Source organism: Hermetia illucens, chromosome 2, assembly GCF_905115235.1.
Source record: "Hermetia illucens chromosome 2, iHerIll2.2.curated.20191125, whole genome shotgun sequence".
Classification (NCBI taxonomy): domain Eukaryota; kingdom Metazoa; phylum Arthropoda; class Insecta; order Diptera; family Stratiomyidae; genus Hermetia; species Hermetia illucens.
Window position 1 is genome coordinate 188,494,427 of NC_051850.1, and position 11,982 is coordinate 188,506,408.

The 11,982-nt window shown below is 43.4% G+C and overlaps 1 protein-coding gene across 1 annotated transcript in view; it reads left to right on the top strand.

Annotated features, from left to right (window-relative positions):
• Nucleotides 1–5,538, top strand: part of LOC119648973 (protein melted) — a 68,473-nt gene extending 62,935 nt beyond the window's left edge. Inside the window, exons 14-15 of the mRNA XM_038050895.1 lie at nt 4,586–4,867; nt 4,954–5,538. Of these exons, the coding sequence (XP_037906823.1) occupies nt 4,586–4,867; nt 4,954–5,211 (540 nt within the window). The 3' untranslated portion in view covers nt 5,212–5,538. The remainder of the gene's footprint in view (nt 1–4,585; nt 4,868–4,953) is intronic.
• Nucleotides 5,539–11,982: the final 6,444 nt, after the last annotated feature.

An 11,982-nucleotide genomic window follows, 5' to 3' on the forward strand; every position in this document is an offset into this window, starting at 1 on the left:
GCTCAATAGGTTACGGTGGGCGGGTCACTTAATCCGTATGGATGAGGATGATCCCACCCGGAAAGTCTATAAGGTCAATATCTATGGTAGAAAACGAAGACGAGGCAGACCCTGCCTAAGATGGAGCGATGGCGTAGGTCAGGACGCCAGACAGCTTTTAGGGATATCGAATTGGTGGACCTCGGCGCAAAACCGGGAATTCTGGAGTTCCTTATTAAGGCAGGCCTAGACCGGATACCGGTTGTTGCACCATTGATGATGATATTTTAACACGTTTGACTGTAATTTTTATATAAAACGAAACCTTATTAAAATTGGTTAATTGCCTTTCTCTTTGCGTTTGTGGGATTTTTATTCACTAAAACCACCCCTACCTGTCCCTTCTCTTCAATAGAACCGCCATAAAGTATCGCATCACGGTAGATTGGGGCAAAATCTTAAACATGATTACGTCATTGTAATCATAATCAAGCTCTCGTGAATATGGTTGTAATCACATAATCATACAATCATAATCATATACATAGTATAGCCATAAGTTCTGTCAATCAAACAAATGTTTATTTCTCACGAAGTAATACTCCAAATCAATCGAAAAGTACACCATTACAAAAGGGAAACATAGAGCTTTCAAACAAAAAAAAGTTATTCAAAATGGCCGCCGCCAGCAGCTATACAGGCCCGAAGTCTGTGAGGCCATGCATCGATCACTTCACGCACGATATGCAGCACCATTTCTCGAGCTGCACCCACGATGTTGACCTTCAAACTCTCAAAATCGGTGTAAGTTCGATCTCAGGCAGTCTCCTCTAACTTAGCATAAAGGCTGTAGTTCAGAGGATTCAAATCTGGGCGGCCTGAGACCCATTCATCCGCTGCTAACCAATGCTGAATTATCTTGGCTTTGTGAGCGGGGTCCGAGTCCTGCTGGAAGCACCACGGTTTTCCAGCGAATAGAGATTCACTCAATGGCTCGACTATATCCTTTAAACTCTTTTCATACACACTCGCATTGGTTTTGACGTCGGCCTCGCAGAAATTAATATTAGTCACTCCGTGATATGAGACGCCCCACCATACCATGACAGAAGTCGGATTGTGACGACCTTGAACTCGCGGACCTTTTTCTTTGGCTTCATAACAATTGCGATGAGTTTGAGGAGGTGATATGAAGGATGCTTTGCGATGCTTGGTGCTGTTGATGGCTTCTTTTAGTAGTGTGGAGCAAAGAGTATTTCTCGTCAGTCATAATGGATGACTAGAGAGAATAATGTAGTGTAATCATATAAGCATGCACAGTACAGGGCAAAAAAATCCGATCAGTAAGAAAATTTGATTTTTGAGAAAAAATATCGAGCTGATCAAAAAAGTAAATATGAAGGTTTTTTGTATTAATATTTTGCACGAAAAATTGTTTTTGGAGAAAAAAAACTATGTCAAATTTTTCAGGAGTAATTTTTATTCAAAATTAATTTACTTTACGAAAAATAGGTAAATTTGGTTTATGCTTCATATCAATCACAAAGCTCGTCGTGTCACAATAATTTTTTTTTTGTTTACTTAATAACTCCTCCTTTTGTCTTAATTACGGCTTTAATCGTCGCTGGCATTGATGAAATAATATTCTGCAAAATCTGCAGGACACGAACATCCTTAAGAGGATCAAATCCAGCTCATGTTGACTTTTCAGCTTCTGTTCAGCTTCTTTATTAGTACCTACAAGTTTTGTATGGGGTTTAAAACTGGGCTGTTCCCATGCCAAATCAGTTGCTTTACTGATCTTTCGGCCAGAAAGTTGCGCACCTCCAAAGCACAAAAGCTCAAATTATTGGAAAATCTTCAATATTTCTTATAAAATAGCTAGAGAAAATAAAAAAAAATATTACACATAATGTGGGACCTGTGACAGGGCGCAGAATCGTCCTGAAAAATGACCTCACTTGAATACTGATATAGCTCTTCAATGCAAGGTATCAAATGCTCCTCCAAGATCCGTTTATAGGCTGTACCATTGACTTTTCCATCAATTAATGACAGTCCTTTCACACCATAAAACGAAAAACAGCCACACATCATCTTCCTCACCGGCTGGCGTACTGTGGTCTGGATACACTCCCCACTGAATCGCTCACCTAATCTTCTCCATACGTGGTGGATCCCATCCGACCCAAAAATATTAAATTGGGCCCAATTTCCGTGGTCCTTTGCACATAAATAGCGTTGCTTTCGCATTCTTCCACTTAAATGGCATCCTTGAGCTCTTTTTTAATGTCCGATGAACTTTTGAATCGATCCTGCAGGCAAAATTTCGGCATCAGTCTGTCTTCGGCTGATGTAGTCTTTCTCGGCCTTTCAGAACTCCGTTTCTGGGCCATAGACCCAGTGGCCTGGAATTTTTTTAAAAAGTCAGCTACAGAAGACTGATTAAAATCCACAACGATCACTATTTGTCGTGTGCTATATTTTTCATGAAATATGGCAATTATTTCTCCTTTGTCGATGTCACCCATTTTACATGTTTTTGCCATTTTTTTTTTTAATTAATGCACTTCAAAAACTTTCCAGTGCCAGAAACTACAATCTAACAATGCAAATACCTTCTTCACATCTGTATTTATGCAACAAGAAAAGCGTTTGTTAATTCAAATTAGAATAACGGACTTAGAAGAAATTAAGTGGGGCGCACTTAAGGGGGTCATCCCGTGTGAAGGCCATTTTTTCCGCTTTTTTTAGAAATTTTTTGTGAAGAACTGGATAAAGGTACAAATACGAATTTTTCACCTTATATTTATTGGTCTCTTGAGCATGCATATTTTTCAACTCGATAGCATAGTCCGTTATTGAAATACAGAGCAACTTATATACCCATCTCCAAAAAAAGTTTTTTTCTGCTGCCACGCTAGATGGCGCTGCGATCATTTTAAACAAAAAATATAAACTGCATTTTAACCACAGCCCGCGAACTAGGATTATTAAAAAATATTGAAAGGTAAATTTTTGATGCTTTGTTAAACTTTTTTTTGTAAATTTTGATGTTTTTTCGCGGCTTTTTTAATGTATAAAAAAAAAACTACCGAACGAATCGCAATTATCCTAGTTTGCGGACCGTATAAGTATATTTTGAATAAGTCGTGAAGATTTCAAAGAATTTCGTTGCATAGTTTTCGGGCTATGGTGGCAGCCGATTTTCAACATGCAGTTTCGACAAAAACACATTTAAAAACCACCTAATGGTTGTTGCACATGAAATGGCCGATGTGGTACTAAAATTTGAAACGACCGTAAAACTTACAAAAATTTATTTAATTAATCAAAATAGATGCCAGTCGATTCAAAATACTTCTCCCAGCGAGATTCAAGAGCATATATGGCAGTTTCGTAGAAGTCCAACTGTCGGGTGTTGATAAATTCGTCGAAGGCAATTTTGGCAGCCTCTTCGTTTCTAGATTGTTTTCCATTCAAAAAATGATCCAAATGCTTAAAAAAGTGGTAGTCGGTTGGCGAATAGTCCGGTGAATATGGTGGATGAGGCAGAGTCTCATTCTGCAATTCGTTCAACTTTTGAACCGTTGTTCTGGATACATGAGGTCGTGCATTGTCGCGAATGAGTATCACACCATCTCTGTTGACTAATCTCGCTCGTTGAATACTCAATTTTTGGTGCATTTCCTCGAGTTGGGCACAGCATTTCTGTGCATTTATCGTTTCTCCAGGTGCCAAAAAAGAATAGTGGATAACTCCAGCTGTAGACCATCAAATAGTCACCATTACCTTCTTCGATTTCTGCTATACCTAGTCCCTAAACTTTAGGTTTCTAGAAGAAACACAAGTAAAGCCTTGGCTTCAATTGATATGATTTTACCGAAATCATTCGTGTGTCCGGATAGCTGAGTGGTTAGAGCACAAGGCTATTGTATGGAAGGTCGCGGTTCAAATCTCACTGGTGACAGTGGGATCTGTATCGGGATTTGACGTCAGATACCAGTCGATTCAGCTGTGAATGAGTACCTAAGTCAAATCAGGGTAATAATAAAGCTGACCACATTGCGTCCTACAGGCTAGCCTGTACCGTTACGGTCTTGAATTAAGTGCTCTAACATACTTCAAGGCCCTAATCCAATATGGATTGTTGCGCCAATGATTATTATTATTCGAACGTCATTCGGACCGATAAATACGCGCTTTATTACGACAATCGACATAAACCTGTTTTGCACCTTTTGAATTTTTCGTGGGGAACAGTGGTTTCCTTTCTTGTAATTTTGTTCCTTCCTTCCTTCCTGCTGCTAAACTTAGGTAACTCAATTTTTCTCGCTCAGTTCCTTAGGACTATTATTTTTTTATGTCCTTGGCATCAGAGGAGTTCTCAGCATTGACAAGCGTTTCCTGAATGCTGGTCCTGAGTTATTTCTCCTCTGAACGATGCGATAGATATAACATTTTTCGTCAGTCAAAGATTTATCTATTATAGTAATTTTGTTTCAATGTTTTTACTATATTCCTAGCATCAATTTTCATTTTATTGAGAGCATAAGCACTATGATAGGGGTATCAGCTAACAGGATTCACTAACATTTCTTTATAGGACCAAGAAATTCTCGTAAACGAACTACGTCATTCAGGCTTTTTAGATGTATTTGAAGTAATTAAGACTGATCAGAGTAAGCCGAATGCAAATGAACTTGAATATCAATGGGGATGCTTCTTATGTAATCATCCCGACAAAGCAGTTGGTTTTCTGCGAGGCAACAATCAACCGATGATCGAAGGCCAGTTGAAGGAGAAGAAGGGCAAATGGAGGTTATTCCGAAGGTGGCGAACTCGATATTTTACACTATCGGGAGCACATTTGTCCTGTAAAGGATCGGTAAGTAGCATTCAACAGTTCATTGAGTTATCATAGAATCAGCAGGCATTGAACACAAGTTAATGTTTTCATATAAAATTTCTCAGAGTGGCGGTGAAAGCATCGATGTCAATCAAATACGCTCTGTGAAAGTATCACGAGGAGCACGTAACATACCTAAAGCGTTTGAAATTTTCACTGGCGATCAAACATTAATCTTGAAGCCAAAAGACGGTAAAAATGCTGAAGAATGGGTTCAATGTCTCAGCATTGCAGTGGCCCATTCGCAAGCACGTGATAATCCAACGGCCAAAACGAATAGTCTTCCAGCACGTGGATTGGGGAATAGTAGAACAGCGTTCTGAGGAAAATTCTCCGGAAGAGCAACTCCGTTAAGCGATCGTTTATTATAGTTTTTTTTTTTACATACGTAATATGTGAAATTCAGAGAATTAGAAAATAATATTGCGCCTAGTTTAAAATTTCCGGCATAAATGCTTAAATATTGATTTGGAAAGTTCTTAAATATCTTCTATTATTTATTTGATAGCGGTAAATAAAGACAAATTATGTATTGTTGAAGACAACAGAAATATGAAGATCTTGAATAGATATAGATATGATATTGTCAGATTAATTTTTTTACATGTTAATTCTAGAGATTTTATATTAAAATGATTTTAAAATTGTTAGCCAACGTGTTTCTATATTCTCGGATTTCAACTAGCATTTCTACCGCCACCGAATGTATTGAGAGAAGCTTTTAAGGCGTCATACTAACTGTCCACAGCCTATACCTAAGAAGACTATATACAGGAAATTCAACTCCCATCACATTCTTAGAAATTTTATGGAGATGGAAAATTGTAGCAGTCGTTCGACCGCGCCGGGAGTTGGGTGAGGCAAATTCCGCGCATAAATGCTGCTGTTAGTGCCGTGTATATGATGCAGTGCATTGGTGTGTTGGCCACGTGGTTACGAGTACATGACTGCAAATTATTACGAGCACATAGCAGTATCTGTCATAATAGATATTGCAGAGGAGTTCGGTTGTGTCCGCCTAAGCGAATGGTGCGTTCTGCCGATTGTTCTCGCCTGTGCTTGAATTTAATCCGCATGCCTTCTCCATAACAGGAAGCCAGAACAATCCTCTCGCCGCGAGTGTGGAATACATTACGTGAGGAATACTAAACCACAACGGCCACCAAGACCGTTACGACCGAAGAAATGATTAACGATAGACTGCCCTCCAATAATCATCGACGACGACTAGAGCTTTCCTCCTAGGGTCTAGCCTGACGCTCGGAACGGTGAAGTAAATTCCTCTATCAATTACACCCAAGGATTTCGGGCATTTCGGACACCGAGGCCCCAGCGAACAAAAACCGCTTCCATCTTTTCTCTAACAACGAGCATCGCCCCGAAGGGACACTGGCACGTCCCGGAACTTCAAAATCTGCCAACACAGCCAACTCGCCGATAGTTAAAGATAAGAATAGAATTAACTTTCTTCCCCCAATTTTTCTGTATGGTTTGACTGCCAGGGCACTAGGCCTTGTTAGCAAGGATATCGTCAAAAATGCCAAATTTGAAAATACCGGCCGACAGGCTCAAAGTCCGGTTCAATTTCTCCAACACCCATAAGAAACTCCTCCACCTAATCAAGATCACCAAACTGGAAGGTCATTCCTTGAAGAAAGGAGAAGAGGAAACCAACCCTCATTCCCAGAGGAATCGCTCCTCACGAATTCACTCCCGAAGACGTGGCATCGGAAATCAAGGAGATAACACAGGTTACGCCGATCTGCGTGGCCACGAGCCCTCAATTCCGCGGCAAGTGCCAACATAGTCACTAAACAAAATACCCTACTTCATCAGCGGATCAGCTGGGAGAAACCCAGAAAAAGGGATGTCACCCAACGTTTTAACTGCCAACAATTTGACAACGTTTCCTCAAACTGCGGATACCACCCCAGATGTGTCAAGAGTGCGGGATCACATGCCTCTAGGCACTGCCCCCGTTCGACTATACAAGACAACGCCGACAACGAGTCGGCAGTGCCTCTCAAATGCACAAACTGTGGCCAACTGGGTCACCCAGCCGACTTCTCCAAATGCCCCCGTAAGCTGGAATCAAACCAACGTAAAGAGAGAGCTAAAAGCATCCAGCACTCCCACGGGTTTCTTCATGGGAGCCAGATCCCTATTCAACATGTCCTTCTTTTCCCTGTGGAATACAATCTTTGACTTCTACCACAACTACTTCCGTTTCCCCCATGAAGACAAACCCCAAGCCTACTTACAATTCCTTTTCAAATTGTTAGACAACCAAAATGAAGGTCCTCAAACTCAGCACTAATTCGCACATTTCTAACAACAAAAGTTTCGCTCTCCACAAGCCCCCCGAGAATTCCGATCCCAATCTTCCCTGCTAAACGCAATCAGCTCCCAACGTGAAACTACATGCTCCCGATTACATTACTTTTCGCAATGACGCGGGCAGAGGCACAACCATCCTAGTCAGATCGGGAGTTAAGCAAACAGCATCCCATCGACTGCACTGGCATCAAACTGCATGTTAGCAGTAGTCAGACTACCTGTTAGGAGTGTCCTAATCGGCTCTCTCTACTTCCCGGGCGGCACAGGTCATCACCTCACTCCCATTCTGTCTGGACTATGGAAAACCGCGGCCAGTTCTGATGTCTTCATCCTCAGCGGTGACCTCGACGCGAGGCAACTATTTTGTGGCGACTAAATTAACAACGAAAACGGCAAAGTGTTCTTCAATTGGTTCCAGTAAGGCCCATTCCATAGCGAGGACATCATTAACACTGGAGTGCCATCTTTTCCATGATGGTCTCCCTTCCGAGACGGCTTTAAAATTTCGTCCAATATTTCAGCATGTGTCACGAGCTGCTCCTCTTTGGCAACCTACTCCGACCATCATGCCCACAGCCGCTCTGCACCTGCACCGAATTCTTCTTTCCCTCCTTCAATTTGACAAACTGGGATGATTTTCAACGCGACTTTTCCAGTGCGCTGGGTCCTCCCCTGGACAAATCGCGCATCCACTCTAATAATGAGCCAGACACTCACATCTGGAAATTCAACTCTGCTTTCGACACTACAATCGACAAACACGCTTTAGTTAAAGAGCCTGGTTACTACAAATACGGGGCCTTTCCCCCTCAACCCTCCTCTTAATTCGAGATAAAAACATCGCAGAAACGATTATTTCACCTACGGCTACGGAACAAATCCAACGCTGACTACCGTTTCCTCTCCGAGATCATTAAAGACCTGTCCAGCAAAATCAATGGAGTTATTCGGTCCGAACTGAATGCATCCTACAAGAAACTCCTCAAATCTCTCAAACCAGTTCCACTCTCCTGATAAAAAAATATCCGCCTGCGTAGACTACTTCAGTCACTTTTTCAGAACTAAATAGCCCGTGGACCTCACCTGGAACTCAGCAGTAGTCACTACTAGCAACGGTAAAAGGTTGAGTTTGGAAGGGTCTTACCTTTATTCTAGGCCCCAAACTTTTTAACTCTCCGCGATATTCCTCTCCCTCCCGTAAACTTAGCCCCTACAAGTTTTATAAAAATAGTTTCTTAGTTTACTACAGTTCCGTTTAAAAGAAAACTATTAAAAGGAAAGGTTCCCGATTAAAATATATAGAATTTTATTTATGTTGAGCTAGCAAACACGTGTTTCGGACACAACATGTGTCCTTCTTCAGTGCTTATTTTGTAATCACAATAATCACAAAATACAAATACAAAATAAGCACTGAAGAAGGACACATGTTGTGTCCGAAACACGTGTTTGCTACCTCAACATAAATAAGGCGCCCTTCACCCGCCCTTTCTCCCCAACGTATCAGAAGGGATTCTCTTCGCTGACGACACACTCCGATATGTGAGCGGGCCCAGGCCCTCACTTGCCTCTCTCTCTCAAACGCCTAATGAATAGGGTGGGCCCTCATCGTTAATTCTCTTATGTCTGAAGCAAATAGCTTCAGAAACTCGGGCGGGAAGTGCCACTAGCGCACAGTCCCAGGAAGTAAAAACCTTCATATAAGCATTGCCAACCACATTCTCAAGCCTGGGAATCTCTCTCAACAACAAAATTTAATCCAGCTCTCACGTCAATGGTTCCAATGCCTCAGCTGTCTTAACAAAAACCCTTCTCATCTCGGGCCCTGTTCCCTGCCACAAAAAAAACTATTTTATACAAAACTCTTATTCGAACAATCCTGACCTATTGTTTCCCTGCATGGGCTACCATGTCACCCACCCAGCATAATTCCGCATATGATCAAACTGTCACGTGTCAGACTGACTGTGGCTGCCCCGCCCTAACCCACTGATAAAAAATCTCGCTACGCGTAATGTTTCGTTACGCGAGCAGAGGTACTACCTGTCAAGGCTGGCTGGCTGGCTCTCAACTATCACGCCTCCTCTCCCTTTTTTACCACTCGTTTTATCAAATCCGGGGAGAAAAACTTTCACAGAGACTAACCGCATCGGGCTAATGTTCCAGCAGTCAATGCTCACGCAGGTGTAGATCACATTTCATTATTTTTTACCTAGTCTAGATCAAGTCAATCAACATCAATTAATCCGTACAATATGTGATATCTGTAAACATTAACTTCTCCCCTGAATTAAATTCCCTTTTTCTACCAATTAGGCTCAATAATCCATGCTCCTGCAATCCCACAGTCCTCTTCATCCCTTTGGTCGCTGTTTTTACACAAGCCCAAATCGAGTAAAAGGAAATCCTTTCTCAGATTGCTATCGCCAACGAGAAGGAACTGCGCTTTACTCCAAATCTGTCGCTCAATCCTGTCCACCGGTACCTAAAACTCTCATTTCCTCGTTTTCAAGTACGAGTTACAACATAAAATGTTCGTTTAGTTATAAGTTCTTAATTATTCTCACTTTTCCACTTTATATCATGTAACTACGCTGGATATTTCCGTAGGTTAGCGTTACATACTTAATTAGTCATGCTCAGTTAATACATACTTTTCTAAGGATTGTGGAGTCCTATGTCCCCATTTTTTTTTTTTTTTTTTTTTGTGCGGACACGGAGGTGGAAAATCTTAGAAAGACACGTCCGCCGCAGCTCGGCCGCCCGAACGGCGGAACAACAGCGGGCGCGTGTGGGATTCACACCCACTAAAAACCACCCCCGGTCTCTCCAGCCCCAGCCCCGCGGGACCACCATTGAGGTATTACTTCGCGGGGTAGGTTTGCTCTTAGGCACTCGTCCTTCTCCTATTTGCGGCCTTCCTCCATCTTTGTTCCTTAAGCAACTCCTCCTGCATTTGGATGATTGCGGAGCTAACCGCAAGCCACTTCTCCTCGGACTCCAGCATCTCAGTAACCAAGCTCTCCGGGGTCCCGCTCCTGCCCAGCACCTGGTTTAAGCTCCTTCTCTCCATCGCAAATCGTGGGCAGTGAAACATCACATGCTCTGGATCCTCCGGTATGCCATCGCATCTGGGACAGTTCGGAAAATCATCCAACCCAAAGCGGTGCAGATACTGCCTGTAGCATCCACCGTGTCCCGTGAGGAACTGGGTAATGTGGTAGTTGGTATCCCCATGTTTTCGCTCAAGCCACAATGTTGGGAATGAGCCTGTGCGTCCACTGACCTTTCGTAGACTCGTCCCATCTGCGTTGCCAGAGATCAAGCGACTCTGACCGTGCCGCATTTCGACGCTGTGCATGCCCCTCCATATGTCGTGCATTGTACAGGACACTCATTTCTTTGGCCAGAATGTCAACCGGGATCATGCCTGCCACCACCAATACTGCCTCATCTGATGTGGTTCTAAAAGCACTGCAAACCCTCAAAGCCATCCGCCGGTAAACCGAGTTCACCTGCTTCCGTCTCTGAGAGTTTGCAAGCGCCTCTGCCCACACAGGCGACGAGTAGAGCAGGATGGAGCGCACCACTCCGGCTAGCACCAACCTCCGGCAATATTTCGGCCCACCAATATTTGGCAACATTTTTGCAAGTGCCGTGGTGGCACTGACTGCCTTTTGGCATGCATACTCTAGGTGTTCCCTAAAACTCAATTTGGTGTCAATTATTACCCCCAGGTATTTGATAGCCGGCTTTGATACGACCGTATGTCCACCGACCTCCACTTTTACAGTATTATTTTTCCTGCGTTTCGTTATTAAGACCGCTTCCGTTTTCGCGTCCGCCAAGGTCAGCCCGGCCTTTTCTAGCCAGGACTTTACCGCTCTCACTGTTTCTGTTGCGTAAACCTCCACATCTTCTGGGTGTTTTGCTGCAACAACCACAGCTAGGTCATCAGCAAAGCCGACAATCGTAGTCCCCTCTGGGACGGGAAGAGCAAGCACCCCATTATACATGATATTCCACAACAGGGGACCAAGTACCGATCCCTGTGGTACCCCGGCTATGACAATGTACTCTTTGGGGCCCTCATCCGTCCCGTACCAGAGAGCCCTCTCTGAGAGGTAGTTTTCCACCAAATTCGCTAAGTATCCGGGGACACCTATGTCAGCCAACGCCCCTTTAATTCTATTCCAGTTGGGCGAGTTGAATGCGTTTTTGACATCCAACGCCACCACGGCACAGCAGCCGCCACAAATCAGTGCACCTTTTGCCAGGTTTACCACCATGCCAATTGCGTCCACCGTAGAGTGGGCGCGTCGGAAACCAAACTGGCATTCCGACAAACCATTGCTAGCTTCGACGATGGGCAGGAGTCTGTTGTAGATGACTCTCTCCATCATCTTCCCCATTGTATCCAACAGGCAGATAGGACGATACGACGCTGGGTTTCCAGGTTGCTTGCCAGGCTTCGGAAGCAACACCAACTTTTGCTTTTTCCACTGGGCAGGGAATATTCCTTCTTTTAGGCACGCCTCGAAGGTGTTGGCGAAAAGGTCGGGCCTAGTCTCCACTGCCAGTTTCAAAGCTCGGTTGGGGATGCCATCCAAACCTGGGGCCTTGTTATCACCGAACCTACCACATATTTCCCGCAGCTCCTCCACAGTTACAGGCGGTATTATGCCGTCATTTGGCTGGACAAAAACTTGCCTTCCCCTATTTTCGTGGTGAGGGGACAGAGTGGTAACAATCTGTTT